Genomic DNA, 19,963 nt, shown 5'->3' on the forward strand with positions numbered 1-19,963 from the left:
CATCATCTTTTGTGCTCCAGGCTCACATATGCCAGATGCTGTGTAGAGAATAGAAGAGGTGTTTAAAACGGAAGCACGTCGTACAATTCTTGTCACAATTTTTCCATCTGAGACAAATTTCAGGCACTGTAAAAGATTTCTTTCATTCGGTTATCGGGCAATATTAGAAATTCTTTTATCAGTATTGGTTGATGTTGAACTTGTGCATGCTCATTTCTCCTATTTTTATATCTTTTGGATTACCTTTGCTGTCAGCTAATGCTCACATATCTTCTTTAATCTACAAAACACTAATAATTTAATTTAAGACTGTTAAATGGAATCTTCAGCAAATCATAATTTTTATACTGAATTATTATATTTGTGATGCCTAAATTCACAATTTATGTAAACAAAAAAGTATAGAGTCGTAAACATGCCATAGCTATTACAGTATTTATTAATATTTTGAATTAGCTTGTTTTTGTTTTAATTTTTTTTTTTTTTTTTTAAATGAAAACTAAAAAGGTTTAGTAACTTTGTTATGTGCCTTTGTCGTTTTTATTAGTTTTAAGATTTCTATTTACATTTTATCTTTTATTTCAGCTTTTTTTCAATTACCGAAAACAATTTTTAATCATTTTAATTAACAATATTAGCACTGCTGACACGCCCCAACTCAGAAACTCAGAGCTAACATAAAACCCTGAGTTTTCCGCTTGTAATTATGACATTGCGGTGATGTTCATGTGCATTCAACTCAACAATAAACACAATCCTTCATATGTGACTTGAATGCATGCTTGTGGGCGGGGCTTGCCTGTTTGAGCATGCGGGCGTGATCATTGGACCGGCCGCTGTTCTGAAGCTCCAGCTCTTTGTTTCTAATGTTGAGACGACTGAGTTGAGACCTCAGCTCTTTCACTTCAGCAGAGACCCTCACCTGAGATGAACTCTGACTCATTAACTCATCTGCAGAAATGAGAAAGATGATGATTAGATCAAAGGAAGCAGAACAATCAGTGGACAAGCTGGTGATCACAACCGTCACATGGCAAAAGCAGTCATTTCAACAGTAATGCAATAACAATTAATATCAAACAGACTATAAACGACGATGGCTGACCGTAAACTTATTTACTACTGAAATTATACAGTCGTTTTTTATTTGATGTTACATTAGTGCAATTAATTATATAAAAAAATAATGCATAAAAATATTACGCATTTAATCATGCCATAATCCCATGTTTAAATTCTGTAAAAAGGGATTTTCCTACATTCAGAGCATTTCAAGCTTGAAGTACCACAATTACGCTTTAGCTTTGTTTCCTGAGATGCAGACAGACGCGGTGCAATGGAATGGAACAGAATGCTCAGATCTCAAGATGCAGACTGTTTGACAGCGAAAACAGGGCACTTATGCTTGGAGACTGAAAAAAGAGGTGTGACGCAAAAGGCAAAGACGTCCATCTCACATATGTCTACGTAGACCAACAATTATAAAAATAGTACTGACGAAACACTGAAAATGCTTCTTGTGTTGAACGGCCCCTGTGGGGACCGTGGGCTCCTTTTCAGTGATATGGAAATAAAACAAACCTACAGATATATTTCTTTCTAACGCAACTTTTAGCGATATTTAGTCTATTCAGTTATTTACTAGACTGTCTTTGAAATATACCAAATAGTGATTTTGAAATACTGCAGCAATTAATCCGATGAATTATTCAGCATATGAAGTGTTGAGGTGTTCCTGTGGCTCAGTGGTAGAGCATTGCGTTAGCAGCGCAAAAGGTTGTGGGTTCAATTCCCAGGAAACACACATACTGGTAAAAAAATTTATAGCCTGAAAGCACTGTAAGTCATTTTATGATAAAAGCGTCTGTTAAATGCATAAATGTGATTGATTCGATCCGTAATGATGATGAAAATAAGTACACAACCAGCCTTTCACTGATCTGTACTGCGTGTGTGTGTACCTGACTTGCTCTGTAGCTCATTTTCTTGCAGTAATAATCGCTCTTTGGCTACAGCTAACTCCTCGTCTGCCTTCTTCGCCACACCCTCAGCCTCGGTCACCCGGCGACGCCCATCCTCCAACTGCTCCTCCAGCTCCTGGAAGAGAAAGGAATAACATCAATAAGCATAACTATTACAATTGCGTATACTTATGCCGCTGTTCCTTTCACACTACACGACCGATTTGGGTCTCATGAAGTGGTTTGCACATTACAAGACAGATCGGCATGTATAGGAACAAGTGATACATGGCGTAGGACTACGATTACTCCCCCTGAGAAATTTCCCTTGCCTTGTATCTTGTTCTCTCAAAAACATGCAGCCGCTGACTTGCATTATATGAATCACCAAGGATCACGGTTTCAGCTAAAAATCTTCTTTACTGTTCAACTGAAGAAAAAAGTCACCTACATCTTGGATGGCATGAGGGTGAGTAAATTAAAGGTACAATAGGAGATCTTGGAAAATGCTAACTTTAGCCTGATAGCACTGAAAGCGAACGTCCCACCCTTCCTGCAATCGCCGTCCAAAGCCACGCCCCCTGAACGCATTTACACTCACAGACCAGAGACAACATTACTACAATAGGCTACACCAGGTTCCCAATTCCAGCCCATGTTCCGAAGTGAAGTAAACTTCAACGGATTTCCCCTGCTCAGGGAGTAGGGAGCAATGAACTCTGTGTAGGGATCATATCGATCGGAACACAGTTCATGCACGTAGCTCACTTCTAACGAGCTGGCGGGAGGACTGGATTAACCGCTGGGCTACATCATGTGTCATTCACCGGTGAGAAATCTTTAAAAGTACTACAATACCAGGAAGGAAGATCGGTTTGTTGATGTTTGCCTGCCATCCTCGCTCTGTCTGCAAAGCGTGCGTGAACGCGCTGGCGACGTAACCTGTGCGCGAACCCGGTGCGCAGAGGTATGCTAATACATACGTTGACAGGCAGGTAGGAAAGCATATTAAAACGCTCGGACCGAACGTTTTGATTAGACGAACATTTCTTGATCCTACACCTTCCACAGAATATATAAATACAGACAAATACATTTAGACCACTTAACTTAATGATTGCTATCGGGATGTGAAGAGACTTTCAACCAGCATAACAAAAAATGTTTCTGAAGACAATCACCTATTGCATCTTTAACAGCACATTTTCATTTAAGGGTGAACTGTCCCTTTAAGAAAATATTTAAGAATTCTTAGAATTTATCTCATTATCCACTTTGAAATCTCTTGAAATCTTTCTTAAAGGGATAGTTCACCCAAAAATGAAAATGTGATGTTTATCTGCTTACCCCCAGGGCATCCAAGATGTAGGTGACTTTGTTTCTTCAGTAGAACACAAACGAAGATTTTTAACTCCAGCCGTTGCAGTCTATCAGTCGTATAATGCATGGCAATGGTAACAAAATCTATGAGAGTAAAAAAAACATGCACAGACAAATCCAAATTAAACCCGGCGGATTTTCATTTTTGGGTGAACTATCCCTTTAAGAAGAATTTCGTGAATCCTGCCCTAGAATATCATAGGAGCAGTAAGCGACTACCCAGAACCCCCCCACATAGCAACACATTAAAACCACTACAAACACCTTAGCAACTGCATTGCAACAACCTGACAACCACCCTGGCACCACTCACACCTCTTTAAGAAACTAAAAAGTGTAGTTGTCCATTATCCTGCTAGATCCTCTTATTGGATGATCTTGAAATGAGCAGAAATGAACGACTGAAGATGCCCAAGATGACTTTAATCAGTCAATTCTGACCGGCCCATGAACACTTTGAGCCTACGAGCCTTTGATTACATCACAGCAGCTGCTCTGAGTTTGCAGATCTGATTAATTTTGTGTGAAGATGTCGAGCCAAAGCAGAGAGGGTGTTACTCATCTCACTCTGTGCCTGGCATTTTTTAGGCACATTTAAAGCGCATTAGCCGCAGCGTACGTGAAAAGCTGCATCAGAGACGGCGGAGTCAATGCTGCATGCCGAGCAACTCTTACTTATTTAATCGCTTGGCATTATCCTGATCTAAGTGTAACGACTTACTTTTGTGTCCCACTTAAATAAGCCTATGTTATTTTTATTTTCTGCAAGTTCTGTGCAGACTTTGCTGTTGAAAAACTGACTACAGATCTGTGGGGTATTGTCACAGACGGTTTAAGTCGGGTCTGCCATCTGTTTCCATACAGCTGTGTGTGTCTGAGTGATGGTAATTGTGGGTGTTTGTCTGATCCCTCTAATCGCTGTCTCAGTTAGATACAGAAGTGTCAGTCACAGCACTAATTACTGCCCCCTTACACTGAGACGAGCACACCGCTGAAAGGTCAGTTACACTTGGCCACTGGTTTATGTGTACACAATGATTTTTTTTTAAATGCATAAATAGGAAAATTAATATTTACCACATAAATCTCCATGAATTACCAGGCCTGGAAATCACAATTTCCAGTTTTTTCATGATCATGGGAACATATGATGATAAGGCGAGCTTGTGTTTGAAATTTAAAAAAGTTTAAATTTTTTAATTCAGTTTATCTATTATTTATATTTAATTAAATGTCAATGCCTAATTACTCTAATTTTCAGCTGCTCCACAGCTGATCATCCTCATATTTATTTGGTGTATGTTTTATGCCGTAAAACAAAAATAAAAACTAAATATGTCAAATGTTTATTATCTTTCAGTTGTATACAGATATTTATTAAAAATAATTATGCACTAAACACTGATAAAACTACACTAAAACTATCGGTCATAAATTGAAACCTGAAAAAAAAAATTTGGTTAAAATTAAAAATTATAATTATTTTAATATTTTAAATAAGTAATATATTATTAATAATACAAATCAAGTAAAAAATTAGAACCTATAATAACCTGGCCAGGGCTGCTATGATGTTAATTAAAGGATTTTTTATTTTTTTAAAATCTGTCTGTAGATAAAATATCTGTATTTCCCCCCCCAATATTACATCAATATTTATATATTTTTATTAAAAAAAACAATTAAGTAAAAACTAAGTAGAGAGGAAAACATACACAATAGTGTATCACGGAATAACTATTTAAAGTCCCCATGAAATCAAAATTAAAGTTTTTTGGGTGTTAGTATCAATATGTTAGTCTTAAGGTTATCTATAAGGTTAGTTTGTCAGGATTCACCTGGAATGGGCAGAAGTGTCAAAAAGTTAATTTTGGAGTTAATTACCTCTACTCTCTCCTGAAGTTTGCTGCAGTGTCTGTTGCTCTCATTCAGCCTCTGTTCTTGAACCTCCAAGTCTGTCTCGGCTTTTCTCAGCCTCTGCTGAAGTGTTGCATTCTGGGACTTGCGGTTTTCTTGCTCTCTCTGGTGCCACTGGTTGATGTGTTCATTGAGGCTCTTTTGTAGCGTCTTCTCAGCTGCCTTTTGCTCCTCCCTCTTCTCTTCTTCCATCTCCTTCATTCTCCTCTTCCACTCCTCCACATCTCTCTTCCATTCCTTCTCCGCTCTCTCCTTCTCCTCCCTGCAAGCCTGAAGCTCCTTTCTCACGGCTTTCAGCCTTTCTTCACACTCCTCCTCTAGTCTTTTCCTCTCCTGTGACTCTCTCTTCCTCTCCTCCTCCACTCTATGCATCTTCTCCTCCTCCTCTCGCTTTCTCTCTTCATCTCTGGCTCTGCGTAGCTCTTGGCACTCGCTCTCTAGGCGCTTGTTTTCTTCCTGTGTTTGTTGTAGTAATTTGTGTTGGTTGTCTCTCTCTGTCTGCAGATTCTGGTAGTCTCTGTGCAGATCTGACGTCTCTTGGGTTAACACAGCTATGCGCTCCACATACTCTATTTCAGCCCTCTGTCCACGCTCCTCCACCTGAAACGGATACACATCCACACATCCTAAGATAATGAAGTGATTCTATCCATTTAATATGCTTATAATGAATACGTGTGTATGTTTTTACTTCCTCTACAGTGGCCTGCAGCTCTAGAAGGCGTGTCCTCAGAATAGATGCTGACTCCTCTTCTTCCTCATCCTGACCTGTGGTTGGCTGGAGGCTGCCCTGCGTCTCCGTGGCAACACGGCGAAGCGACTGCAGAGTTGCCTCTTGCTCCTCATTCTTAGTGTTTAAGGAATATATCACCTATACATAAAACACACACACACACATAAATATAATTAAAACACAGTTATAATGGCTAGACAACACAGAAAAATAATTTATCTGCACTGTGGATTGAAGTCCACGAGTGTATGTTAACATCACACTCTTAAAAATGAAGGATCTTTATTGGCATCTATGGTTGCATGAAGAACCTTTAACATCCATTAACTTTTTTAATGCACAAAAGGTTATTTATAGTGAAAACAGGTTCTATAGATTTAGATTATTTTAAAAAAATGTTCTTTTAAGAACTGCTCTTTGGGAACCATAAATGGTTCTTCTATTGCATCACTGCAAAACCCCCCCTTTTGGAAGCTTTATTTGTAGGAGTGTCATTCCAGGCCTATAGCGTCTTGTTCTTACTGATGAAATCTTTCACCTCTCTGATCGAATCAGTCACACACCCACAGTCTGCAGTTATTGAGCTGCAGTTTATCTAGTACGTGTGTGTGTGTGTGTGTGTGTGTGTGTGTGTGTGTGTGCTTATGATCTGCAGATGTCTGTTGATATTGCTTGTGTACAGCTGTGCAACTGTGCAACTTTCACATCAGTGTCCCAAGGCATGTTTCAAGCATTAGAGGCACTAATCCCAAGTTTTTGTTGTGAGAATGTGTTAAATAAACTATTTATCTGAACATGAACAAGTAATAAGTTTTAAACACCCGGTCCCGGATAAGTGGTGGAAAGTGGATGGATGAACACATTGTACTTCTATATCACCTCCTACAATAGTGATTTAGGTCTGTCCCACTTCAGAGGTCTTGACTTTATCCAACAATTTTGACATAATCTGTTAAAATGATATTTAAGACACAATTCCCATGTCCCACCTCCCACATTTTGTGCACAACCCTGTTATCTGTTATCTATCTAGATTTATTCTCCATTAAAATTATGCAACATTCCTTGAAGTTCCCAAGAAATAATTCATTGACACCTAAGATTAAACATTAATTGAACCCTTTCTATAGCATGGTGGGAAGTATATAATGTAATTATGTTTACAAAAGTCTTACAAATATAGTGTGATGACTGCATTCTTGAAGTGAAATCATTCAATCCGTAATTGAAAGACAAAAAATGAAATAAAGTTGTTTTTCTTTCATTTATGGTAAAACAGTATGATGAAACAGTATGAAAATTTCACATCACGATTATAGTGACTAAAATGATCACGGTTATCAATATTTTCATGGTATTGTTAAAATGTGCTGGAAATGATCAAAAAGTACAGATACACACACTAAAATCATTTCACCAAGCTTTATGTCAAAAACCAACAAACAACAAATAAAATTAGCAACACTATGTGCTTTTTGTTTGCATAAAAAATGACTACAGCATAACATGTTATCTACTAATGTGCATGTTCAAATAAAGTTCTGACTAAAAAAAAAATTGTATAAAATGATAAACCTCTCATTTCAACCTTTAAATCATTTTAAGAAAAGGACGAGTCGAAATTATAAATTATAGACATTTTATCTGCTCCATAAACAATTCTGCATAGGCTACTTTATTATCCAAAGTGCTGAGATTTTGAGCTTATTTTCCATCTACTGGTTGAGATTTACAACAAATGTGGTCCAATTTTCGCATTGGTCTGAACACAAATGGCAGACAGGCTGAATGAAAATGTAAAGTTAAATTCAATTTAATTTTGATGCTTATTTAATGATTAATGTTGTAAAAATACAAAAAGTACACAAAAAAGATTCTGAACTGCATTATTTATTTATTTATTTTTTGTAACAGGGTTGAAAAAATTGCAAACCTTATAAAATGAACAGACAATAAAACAGCTATATTATTTAGTTGATCATACACAGTTTATGAGGGTTGATCACCTCCTTTCACTGACCATTTGTCAAAAAAAACCCAAAGCTATTTTGAACCCTATTTGCATAAAGTGACGTTTCATAACATGTACGGGGCGTTTGTGTATTTGAGTCTGAATGTGTAGGCATATGAGGGAGTCCTAATATTACGTGTCACTTTGGCTCTCCATCAATGTGTCCTACCCACAAGTCCCTATGCCTGGGGTGTCATCGGATTCCCAACGTCTCACTCATCCCTCCAGCGGGTCGTGTGTTACCATGACGCCTGACTGTCTGTCGTAAATCGCCGCCGCAGCAGAGCTGGACATTCCATATGATAAACTGCCAGGAAGTCTCTCTTTCCTTCTCTCCCCTCCCCCGTCTCTCTCTCTCTCTCTCTCTCTCTCTCTAGCTCTTTTCCTGTTCCCCCAGTGTTTCTGTAAGCTGACCACCTTCTCTCTTTCTCTCTCTCTGTCTGTCTGTCCCCTGACTCCTCTTTATAACTTTCACCCTCTTTCTATTCCCTGCCTCTCTCTCTCCCTTTCAGTCCTTGAACATGAACTCTCATGTTTTACGGTGCACAGAATAAAAGGGAAAGCAATGTCATATATCTGTATGACTGAAATGTCTGCTAGCTTTATATATATATAGCGACAGAACTCATAACTTACCTAGCAGACTGGAATGGACTGGGACAGAGAGAAAATTAGGATAAAGAGCAGATTAAAGGAACTGTTTTTTGTTGTTGTTTACATATATTATTATTTTAAATAGAAAGTGCTGAAATCCCTGTCTCTCTCAATCTATTTGTCCTTGTTTTCATTCTCTGCAAATATGGCACCTTGCCTCACTACGATCCATACTAATGAAATCTGATACATGCTGTCTTACTTTCCTTCTTCCTCCTTAACAAACACAAATGATAGAAGCATCTGCGTCTGTTTCTCTATCCATTTGTCTGCATTTCAAAACTGCTTATAACAGCCATTTCTGACACGGCTAGGGAATTTATTGAGTCTGTGCATGTGTGTGTGTGTGTGTGCGTGTGTGTGTGTGTGTGTGCGTGTGTGTGTGTGTGTGTGCGTGTGTGTGTGTGTGTGTGTGTGTGAGCCCGTTCACACCAAGAATGATAACTATATTAGCATCCATTCCAACACACGATAAGATTCAGTTTATTATAAGCATGTGCCAGTTTAAATGCTCAAGCTATTAAAGTCAAGTAGATTCTGATTAGCCGTCAATGTTTAATCATTTATCAGCTGGAAAAAACATTTCAGAAAGTGGTTCCAACAATACCATTCCTCTGATCTGTTATCGTTATTGCTGCACTGTGGACTTTAATATTTTCATAGAATTGGAATGATCATTAATCTTTATAGTTAGTCATTGCTATAGTTATTGTCATTGATGGGATCAGTGGTTGTTTAGCTACTGAGAGTCACCAGATTTTCTCTGTCCACAGTTTGCAGCTATCTTTGTTTGATGGAGAGTGAGTTGTCTTGCCCAGCCAGACTTTTGACGTAATCTGACCAAGAACTCTCCAAGTGGCCATCTGATATGTAAAATGACCAACCGCAGTTTGTTTTGTTTCGGTTTATCTGACATCGATGAACAGTTGTACAGGAAACACTACATAAATTAATGGAAATATGTGCAGGCTTTGAGATTGCAATTTCTGATCACCCAAAAGTAAGACATACTTTTTTTTCACAGATAGAAAACTGCTTGAATATTTAGTTTGCTTGCTTCTATGTGCGTCCAACAAAACTCTGAACAGCTTTTTGGTAAATCCAGTTATTAGCAGTGTTGGGAGTAACGCATTACAAAAGTAATAATATTACAGTAGTATATTACTTTTTGCTGTAACGCAGTAATATAACGCATTACTAATAAAATTTGGGTAATATTATTACTCGTTACAATCTCAGTAACGCAAGTTACAACAACATATTTTAACTCAAAATTAAGTGGTGAATTTACCAACACCGCAAAACAGCACCAGAGAAAAAAATCCCGCGGGTAAAATAGTTTGTCTATTTCCTGATGCTGGAATTAAATGGTTGAGATGACTGCAGAGACGGATTCTACATTTGTGAGATGGACACACTCCTGTTATTTTCAGTTCATCGGAGAAAAGCATAAGAATGCATAGTCAGGTGCAATATGTGCGACACCAAACTCTCAACATGGAGAAATAGCACGAGTAAAACCTGGAAACACCTAGACTGGTGCCACTAATGTATTACATTTTGGAAGTAACTTGCCCAACACTGGTTATTAGTTATTCCTCATAAATGTTCATAATATCAACCTGCTACCTTTTAAATATCTGTCAGAATTATAAATAAGATGGAAAGTTAGGTTGCAGTCACTCAAAGCAAACAATGCTTTCCCAAAACTATAGAACTATGGTCACAAATTCTATGATTACCAACATAGTTCAACAAGTCACCATTTCCCAAAATCAGCATTGCAAACTTCTGTGGTTTGTAAAAGTATAATTTCTTGTTAGTATGAAATATGGACTTCAATAGATCATGCTATAAAGTAAAATAAGCAAGCTAACAGGCAGTACATTCTATATATTTAATTCTATGTAAATATCAATCTATATATTTTAGCTTCAGCTATAATCAGCGCCGTTTTGAAGAGTGCGTAAGTGCATACATTTGAAGAACCTGGAATGAATCAAACATCAAATGAAACAAAATGATGGGTTATATATAATGAAGTAGTCCTTGTTTATTACAGCAGCATCTCAAAGAAATTACGTTTGTGGAGAAAGCTGCTGACTCAGTGAACTACAAGTAGTGTATGCCAAATACATACAGCATATTAACATAAATGAACTATAATAATCTCACATTAATTGTGATTTTTGAACTGATTAACTAGCAAACGTAATTACTCCACCACCAAGTCATTAATGACTGTGTCACACCACCCATGGCATTCCCATCATGCTCTTATATCAATATGAGACTGAAGTAGATCAAATCTCCTATGCTCCTGCATGGTAAAAATAGTGTGGCTTGGTGTGTAGCATTACGAAGCGTCACAAAGCTGAGCCGAATGTAGAGAGGGCATGACTCACACATCTGTTCTTATAGACACACACACACACACACACACACACACACCCACACGCACGCACACACACACACACACACACACACACACACACACACACACACACTCACACACACATTTTGTGTTTCCATGTTTTATGGGGACATTCCATAGGCGTAATGGTTTTTATACTTTACAGACCGTATATTCTATTGCCCTTTACCAACCCTACCCCTAAACCTACCCGTTACAGGAAACTTTGTGCTATTTTACTTTCTCAAAAAAACTCATTCTGTATGATTTATAAGCTTGTTTCCTCATGGGGACCTCAAAAATGTCCCCACAAGGTCAAAATTTACTGGTATTACTATACTTGTGGGGACATTTGGTCCCCATAACGTGATGAATACCAGGTGCACACACACACACGCACACACACACACACACACAGCTAAAGATAACTATTAGGAGTATGTTTACATGATGATAGAGAGAGGGATTCCACACAGCTGTGACATTCAAGCTCACATATACACACACACACAGGTTTAAACTTCGAGCCCTGACCTATTTTGTTTAGTAACAGTGCTGCCATTTCCATGTTCCTAACCCCAGTGGACCTTAGTCAGGGCAGACGCACTTTTTTCATTTGACAAGAATGAAAACGAGGCTTTGAGGGACATGCGTACAGTCCGTTCAATAGCTTTCACTGTTGTTTACCTGGGTATCAAACTGAAGAAAAGAAAAAAAAAAACTCCTTTCCAAAATCAATTCCAGAGGAAAACTGCCCATAGAAAAGGCTTACATCCCTCACAGCCTTGTTTTCATTCTCAGAAAATATGGCATCTTCACTGACTAAGGTTCATACTAATAAAACCTGATACACACTCTCTCACTTCCCTTCTCCTGCCCCAACAGATCCAGATGACGGTGCATGCATTAGCTATTAATAGTGTGTAGATATTATAGCCTTTAACCTCTATGTTTTCATAGTTACACTTCATAACTGGCCAAGAGGATAATCATTTTTCACACAGCGACAGATATGGTTATGGCTATTGATTTTATCATACATCATCAAGATGCAGTTTAACCAAAAACACATCATTAAAACTGAAACTCCCAGTATATAGGTAAGTGTGTGTAGATGTGTTTGCTTCAATTAGTTTTGTTGATAATCAAAATTTTGTGCTCATTTATATTTAATTTCATGTGCTGTGAAAAGCATGTAGGTTGTTTAGTTACTTGGTATGTTTTTTAAACAAATCCAAAATGACAAATAGTATTGTAAATAAATATTTTAGTGCTCTATTTCAAGGACATATAGGGATTATGAGTTTTTAACCCTTATTTTAAGCTATTTTTTTCCTTTTGCAATCCTAGTAAAGATGACCAAACATTTTAAGGATTCAAAAAGTACAGGCCCAATTGACTCTGTATGTATTAGGCATTAATAGTGTGTAGATAATACAGCCATTCATGTTTTCATAATTATACTTGACCAAGAGGGTAATCATTTTTCATGCAGTGTCAGATAGAATTATGGCTATTGATTTTATCATATATCATCAAGGTGCAGTTTAACCAAAAATGCATAATTCAAACTGAAACGGCAATATGAGGGGAAGTTTGTGTAAATGTGTTTGCTTCTAAAGTTGTGTTTTGTTGATAAAATTATATCTTGGCACATTTCCCAAACACATCGTTCGCTAACTATGGTCACAAAAGGTCCATAGTTGTGAGTTTACAGTCCTAAAGATGAATAAATAAGAAATTATAAAGTACTAAGTACTAAGGCCATCAGAAAAAGTACTAAGGTGCCATTAGATAAATATGATGGAACTATAATATACACCTCAGCACTGAAAGATTACAATATTCATGTAATGTCAATCAATAGCCTATTGATTATTTCCTTGGCACTATTCAAAAATGGTAGCTTTTAACAAATATTACTACTGCAGTATGCAGTATACATATTATATCCTAAAAAAACATAAATCCAGTGTGCTTTTTTGCTAGTAGAACAAACACAAAACTGTAACAAATATGGCTTAACTTAACTAAAATGTATTAGTTTGTTTTTTTGGCCAAGCTGAACTAGTTTGCCACTTTAACCTCGGGTTACAAGCTTCTACTGGTCCTAACAACTGGATGCTGCTTGCTTGTGAATGGGTGGTTCTTCACCCCCATCTAAACCTGATGATAAATAACGCACCACATCTCTGTTGCCAGTGATCACCCACGGGTCAGATTATTTTAGATGAGCCCTTTGCAGCGTGAACTTCACTAGCCCTCCCTGAACTATATAAACTCCACGAAAGCGCATTTGCTACCACACACAACATCTATTGAAATCGTGACTTGTCTTGGATTACCTGCATCAGCTGTAATGGAAAGACAGTGCATTAAAACCCTGTTGCATTCCATGAAAAAACGCCAGTGGCTCAGACAGCATAAATACTGATACGTGTCACTAATTTATATTATTTACTGTCTTAAACTCTGCCTTTTAGCCTGCATCAGCTGTAATGGAAAGACAGTGCATTAAAACCCTGTTGCATTCCATGAAAAAACGCCAGTGGCTCAGACAGCATAATGATACGTGTCACTAATTTATATTATTTACTGTCTTAAACTCTGCCTTTTAAGTAGGCTACATTCAAATGATGTAGCGTAAATTTTGCGCAGTAGGTAGCAAAAAGGTTCAGCGCATATATATATATATATATATGTACATATATATACAATATATATAAACACATATGCGGCGCACGTTAAGTGAACGGGACACAGTTAAATGAGTCCCGTTAGTTGAGTAGGCTAGTAAAATAACGCGCTTACCTTTGTCAGCTGCGCTATTTTCTTGCACATTTTCGTGTGCATTTGATAATCAAACAGTTCCTGCTCTACATTCACATTGGGGATATCCGCAATAGCGGTCCCGTTACATGCACCGCTGCCGCCGGGGGGCTGGTTCATCTTCCCGGAGCTCGAAGCCATAATAACAACTCTGATCAATCACAAGCTGGGCTGCGCAACACCCTGGTCGCCTCTACGTGATCCTGAAGGTAACGTTAGAGTCCTTACGACAGCCGAAAGCATTGTGCATGCTGCAGCGCCCGGTGCTCCGCCGTCGAGCTGCCGGTGAGCGTACAGCTCACGAGATAATGCCATCGGCGCTCCTCCGCACCGCGGGACACGACTCACTGACGGCATGTGCCCCCAGCCCGGACACCTGTCTCTCACCCGGGGTGTGACTACAGTCTTACATTACGAGTCACGGGTACTGCAGTGTAATCATAACCCCTCCCAGGATCACCAACACGCCCAGCAGCACAACAAACATAAGCACGCGCTATTTCCACGCCTCGGTTTCTTTACAGATACTACATCTGATTTGTGAGTGTTTAAAGATTCAGATCGTTTTTGTTATGAACAGAAGCATCAACAATTTTCTTCGTCCTCGAACAGTAAATTATAAAGGTAGAAAATTACGTGCGTAAGCATTATTTTAAATAAATGGGAAAAGTGAAATCCTCATACATGTCTGAACCATATTTCGTTAGAAGGTAGGTTCATTTAGAACGGAAAATTTAAAAGAAGAAGAAAAAAAAAAGAATTGGGGTGAATCAATAAATCATGAATAATTGACTGTCTTTGTGTGAATAATATGTAATCATGTAATCCATTAAAAAGTAACTGTAATCTGATTATAAGCATTTTAAAACGTAATATAATCTGATTACAAGTAGGCCTTGTATATAAATAGCAACATTGATGCACTTCCAAATTATATTTGTGATATAATTACAGATCGCATCTGTAAAACCATTGTGTAGCCACTAGATGCCTGTATTGCCCTATGTAAAATATGTAAACTGGTTTATGCAATCCCTAGCTGCTAAGAAATTGTAATCACACATAAATTCATTTTATTACATTTGGATACATGTTTAGATATTCTCAGTGAGCACTTTTTGTCTTTATCCGTTTTTGTTTAGTTGTTGTTGTTTGAAATGTTGATTTAAAGTGTCAGTTTTTGCATTATTCATTCATGAAGATGACATGAAAAATTGTCTCCTGGTGGAAAACAAAGACTTGTAAGATGAAAAATGACATAAAATTACCATTATAACCAGTAGATGGAAGCAGAGGATCACTCATTAGCTCAGTTGCAATTTCCACTCCCTAGTTTTTTTCACGTCTTGCTTTTGGATTTATTACAAAATGACTGAAGTATAGCAAAAAGCAGGAAGTCTCATGTCATTTAAAAAATAAATAAATAAACAAATAAGCCCAGACATCAACAGCCTAGAAGGGTTAATTATTTGAATATTTAACAAGTCAACAAAAAAATAAGTTAATTTTTAATGGTAAAATAATTAAATAATGCATTAAATATTTTGACTTTTTTAAAATATATTTTAAAAACTACAATAGATGACATGAACAATTGTATCCTGGGGGAAAACAAAGACTTGTAAGTTGAAAAATGACATGAAATTACCATTATAACCAGTAGATGGAAGCAGAGGATCACTCATTAACTCAGTTGCAATTTCCACTCCCTAGTTTTTTTCACGTCTTGCTTTTGGAGTTATTACAAAAGTGACTGAAGTATAGCAAAAAGCAGGAAGTCTCATGTCATTTAAAAAATAAATAAATAAACAAATAAGCCCAGACATCAACAGCCTATAAGGGTTAATTATTTGAATATTTAACAAGTCAACAAAAAAATAAGTTAATTTTTAATGGTAAAATAATTAAATAATGCATTAAATATTTTGACTTTTTTAAAATATATTTTAAAAACTACAATTTTCGAACATTGCCTCATCAAGGACTCATCAAAAAGAGTGCTTTAGGTTTTATCTTTAACTGTAGAAGCTGCTAAATATATTCAGCCAGCAGACTTTCTATATATTTCTATGTCAGTCTCAAATAACTAAATAATAAAGTTAAACAGCTATATTAATTAGTGCACAAACACCTCCAGTATGACAGGACAAAACACGTCCTAAGATATGAAACGAAGTTTAACGCTGCTCTTACTTAAGCCTCTGAACGCCCCCTGTAGGAATAGTATTGGCCAACTACGTAGTGAGCAACATTGAAGGAATGAACGCGTTACAGCTGGCTGTGATTGACAGCCAGAAGCGGAAGGAGGCGGTCCTACGATACTCTCGCGAGAGGACGGTTTGAAAAGTGGCGCTTCACCGTTTTTCAAGATAGAAGACTCAAAAGCGATTTCCTGCAGGTACGAGGCGGATTAAAGTATTTCCCCCAAAACGTCTTGATCAGAAATTATGTATTATGCAAAGACACGAACAAGGATGAATGTTCTGGCAAACTATAATTCGCTAAAATTATAATTATGAGTTAGTTCTTCGTGTTTTTGTGTCGATGCTAACGGTCGGTGCTAACAGCAGGTTTAGGCGGAGTTGCTAATTTCCTTCCTTCACACAAACAAACCTGTTTCACAGGGAATATGATATTTTATTCAGCTGTTTCACCTGTTTACTTATTTGTTTTATTTAGTATGGGATGTCATCTAGTTGTGTGGTATATGCTAGGTCATTTAATGAATAACTCTTTATTTAGATCATTAAAAGTGTCCGATGGGTCGAGGAAAGATCAGGTAACGATTCTGTCGTGCTGAGTTAACTCTATTTGACTTCTGCTGTGACTAATTAACTTTAACCTGTGAAGTGTGCTATTAACAGCTAACGCTAAAACAACTAAAAACAAAATACATGTTCAAGTAGGTGTCTTTCATTTGGTATCTGTCTGAAATGAATGGGTGTATTGGTTTTGTAAACAATATCATATATCATATATTCACGCATGTAATTTGTATTTGTGTTTCAGTAACTTCAACATGTCTGGAGACAGTGATCTGGTGATTGAAGAGGCTTTCCGGCGAGCACAGAAAGCTCATAATAACAAGGCCAAACTTGTTGCCAGTTTGAAGAACAGATATAATAAGGTACAGCAGATGTACATTATAAAATTCACATTATGATATACTACCCTTCAATATTTTGGGGTCTGAAATGTGTTTTTTTGGGGAGATACATTTAGTTGATAAATGACTGAAAAGACTACAAAAATATATTAAAAATTTATCATGTATTTAAAACTATTTATCATGATGTAATGCATCTCAGTTTCCACAAAAAGCACAACTGTTTTCAACATTGATGATAATAATAAGAAATGTTTTTTGAGCCCCAAATCAGCATATTGGATTGATTTGTTATGGATCATATGACACTGAAAACTATGCTTGAACAATTGCATAACAAAACTGCCGAGGGGATACTTGCATCTGAAATGCATATATATATATATAGAGAGAGAGAGAGAGAGAGAAAACTACAAAAAAAAAGTATATAGTAAAAGAAAATTGCACAGCAATTTGTCATTTATAAATTTAGAAATCTCCCACCATAACCTCTTTGTATATTGCCAATGCTGGGAAATATGAATGTCTGCTGAAATTACATTTTGAAATAGAAAACATTTGTTTTAAATTGTAATAATATTTCACATATAGAGAGAGAGAGAAAACTACAAAAAAAAGTATATAGTAAAAGAAAATTGCACAACAATTTGTCATTTATAAATTTAGTAATCTCCCACCATAACCTCTTTGTATATTGCCAATGCCGGGAAATATGAATGTCTGCTGAAATTACATTTTGAAATAGAAAACATTTCTTTTAAATTGTAATAATATTTCACAAGATTTTTTTTTTATTGTAAGTTTGATTAAATAGATGCAGCCTTTATGAGCATACGAGACTTCTTTTGAAAACGTGTAATATATTGACCCCAAATTTTTTGAATGGTATTTTAGTTGAATAGGATATTTTCCTACATTGTGTCTGATACATTAAAAAATATTCTGAATAAGAGATCTATTTTAATTCTGTTCTCTCTGTGTAGTTGGAAGATAAGACCGAATTCCATGAGGAGTTCATCCGCTGCCTGAAGTATGCCATGATCATTTACACCCGAGAGCCAGCAGTGGAGAATGTCATTGATTTTGTCACAAAGTTTGCTGCAAGTTTCGAAACTCCTGTTAATGAGAATGCTGAAGAGGAGGAGGAGGAAGACGAGAATGAGTTTTTGAACTTCCTGTTCAACTTCCTGTTAGAGGTAATGTCAGTATGCTTTCTCTCAGGCCTGCATATGAGTGACGAGCGTATCTTATAGCGTTACTTGTTTACGTTAGATTTCTTATCTTTAATATCTTTGTCTCTCCCTCAGTCTCATGGTGCAAACAGCCATGCGGTGCGGTTTCGTGTTTGTCAGCTGGTGAATAAGCTGCTGGGCAGTCTGAGTGAGAATGCTCAGATTGATGATGATCTGTGTGATAGGATCCATGATGCCATGCTGATCAGAGTCACAGACAAATACCCTAATGTCAGGATTCAGGCAGCACTGGCCATGTCCAGACTCCAGGACCCCAGTAACTTTGACTGCCCCACTATTAAAGGTACTCAATGCTCATACTTCATGCTAAAGGACATTGAGCTACAGTCCCTAGTTAACATGTTTGTTACTGATCCACGAATTTTCAAGAATATAAATTAAAACAAGGTAAAAGTGATTATTCTGTGTTTTTAGCTTATATGCTGCTTTTGGAAAATGACTCAAACCCTGAAGTTAGACGAGCTGTGCTGTCTTGCATCGCTCCCTCGGCCACTACACTTCATAAAATCTACAAGCGCACCCGGGACGTCAAAGAGAAAGTCAGGAAACTTGCTTATCAGGTAAAATTGTTTGAAAAAACAAAATGACTAACGTGCATTAAAGGCAGAGTAAGCGATTTCTGGTAGCCAATGTTGATATGTGAAATCACCAAAACAAACACGCCCCTACCCCAAAAGGGTCTTGCCCCTATTTTGATAGCTCCGCCCCACATATACGTACGCAACCCAGGCAACGATTAGTTCTGTGATCAAAAATGTTTATTCCAGATATGTATAACGTACACTACCGTTTAAATGTTTGGGGTTAGTGCGATTTTTCTCTTATGCTCACCAAGGTTGCATTTATTTAAACATCAATACAGTAAAAACAGAAATATTGTGAAATCTATTACAACTTGAAAGATGATTTTTCTATTTTAATATATATTGAAATATAATTTGATCCTGTGATGACAACTGAAATTTCAACAGCCTCTTGTATTCAGATATCATTCTTATATGCTGATTTGGTGCTCAAGAAACATGAACATGTTGAAAACAATTGTGCTGCTTATTTTTATTTTTTGTGGGAAGGAACTGCAAAAAAATTTTTTTGCTGTCAGTTTTGATCAATTTAATGCTTCCTTTCTGAATAGAAGTGTTCATTTCTTTCAAAAGAAAAGCTTACTGACCCCAATCTTTTGAATGGTAGTGTACGCTATAAGTTCAAATATAATATGTGTGTATGTTTGTGCCTCAGGTACTGGCAGAGAAAGTGCATATTCGAGCACTGAGCATTGCTCAGAGAGTCAGTCTATTGCATGAAGGTCTCAGTGATTCTGCAGGTAAGGAAATTCTGCGTTTGTTGATCAAACTCTCAAAGAATCCATTTGTACACCGTTCATGTCAATCTCATAACAACAAGGTCTTAGGCACAAACAAGTTATTTACAAGATGACAACTGGGTCATTAAAGACTTGGGGTGCTTTCACACCTGTAGATCGATTGCTTTTGTTCCGAAACAGGGATTCAAATTATTACAATGTTGCTTTTTATTCTTGGTGCAGTTTGCTTTCACAGGCAAAGTTTCTAAACGGACCAAATTTGTTAATACAAGTCACGCGCGAGTAAACTGTTCTCTCATTGGTCAAAGTTCCACGCTTTGTTTTCCGGGATTCCACTGAGCTGTCACGCATGTCATCCGTCAGGATGGAACGATAACAGCTT

General features: G+C 37.1%; 2 protein-coding genes across 4 annotated transcripts in view; one reads left to right on the forward strand and one right to left on the reverse strand.

Annotated features, from left to right (window-relative positions):
* Positions 1–14,380, reverse strand: part of LOC107757610 (protein FAM184B-like) — a 29,991-nt gene extending 15,611 nt beyond the window's left edge. For 2 of the 3 annotated variants that reach the window (XM_016575139.1, XM_016575138.1), the window contains exons 1-5: positions 13,881–14,379; positions 5,950–6,129; positions 5,226–5,858; positions 1,962–2,097; positions 800–951 (exon numbers count right to left, since the gene is read on the reverse strand). In XM_016575139.1, the coding sequence (XP_016430625.1) occupies positions 800–951; positions 1,962–2,097; positions 5,226–5,858; positions 5,950–6,129; positions 13,881–14,039 (1,260 nt within the window). In that variant the 5' untranslated portion in view covers positions 14,040–14,379. Of the gene's footprint in view, positions 1–799; positions 952–1,961; positions 2,098–5,225; positions 5,859–5,949; positions 6,130–13,880 lie in introns of all 3 variants that reach the window. The other variant, XM_016575140.1, reaches the window with a different exon arrangement.
* Positions 14,381–16,601: 2,221 nt separating this feature from the next.
* ncapg (non-SMC condensin I complex, subunit G) overlaps positions 16,602–19,963 on the forward strand; it is a 22,339-nt gene continuing 18,977 nt past the window's right edge. Inside the window, exons 1-6 of the mRNA XM_016575080.1 lie at positions 16,602–16,677; positions 16,908–17,025; positions 17,988–18,200; positions 18,312–18,540; positions 18,672–18,817; positions 19,497–19,581. Coding sequence (XP_016430566.1) covers positions 16,658–16,677; positions 16,908–17,025; positions 17,988–18,200; positions 18,312–18,540; positions 18,672–18,817; positions 19,497–19,581 — 811 coding nt within the window. The 5' untranslated portion in view covers positions 16,602–16,657. The remainder of the gene's footprint in view (positions 16,678–16,907; positions 17,026–17,987; positions 18,201–18,311; positions 18,541–18,671; positions 18,818–19,496; positions 19,582–19,963) is intronic.

The sequence above is a fragment of the Sinocyclocheilus rhinocerous genome, unplaced genomic scaffold (assembly GCF_001515625.1).
Source record: "Sinocyclocheilus rhinocerous isolate Xijiao unplaced genomic scaffold, SAMN03320098_v1.1 scaffold323, whole genome shotgun sequence".
NCBI lineage: Eukaryota > Metazoa > Chordata > Actinopteri > Cypriniformes > Cyprinidae > Sinocyclocheilus > Sinocyclocheilus rhinocerous.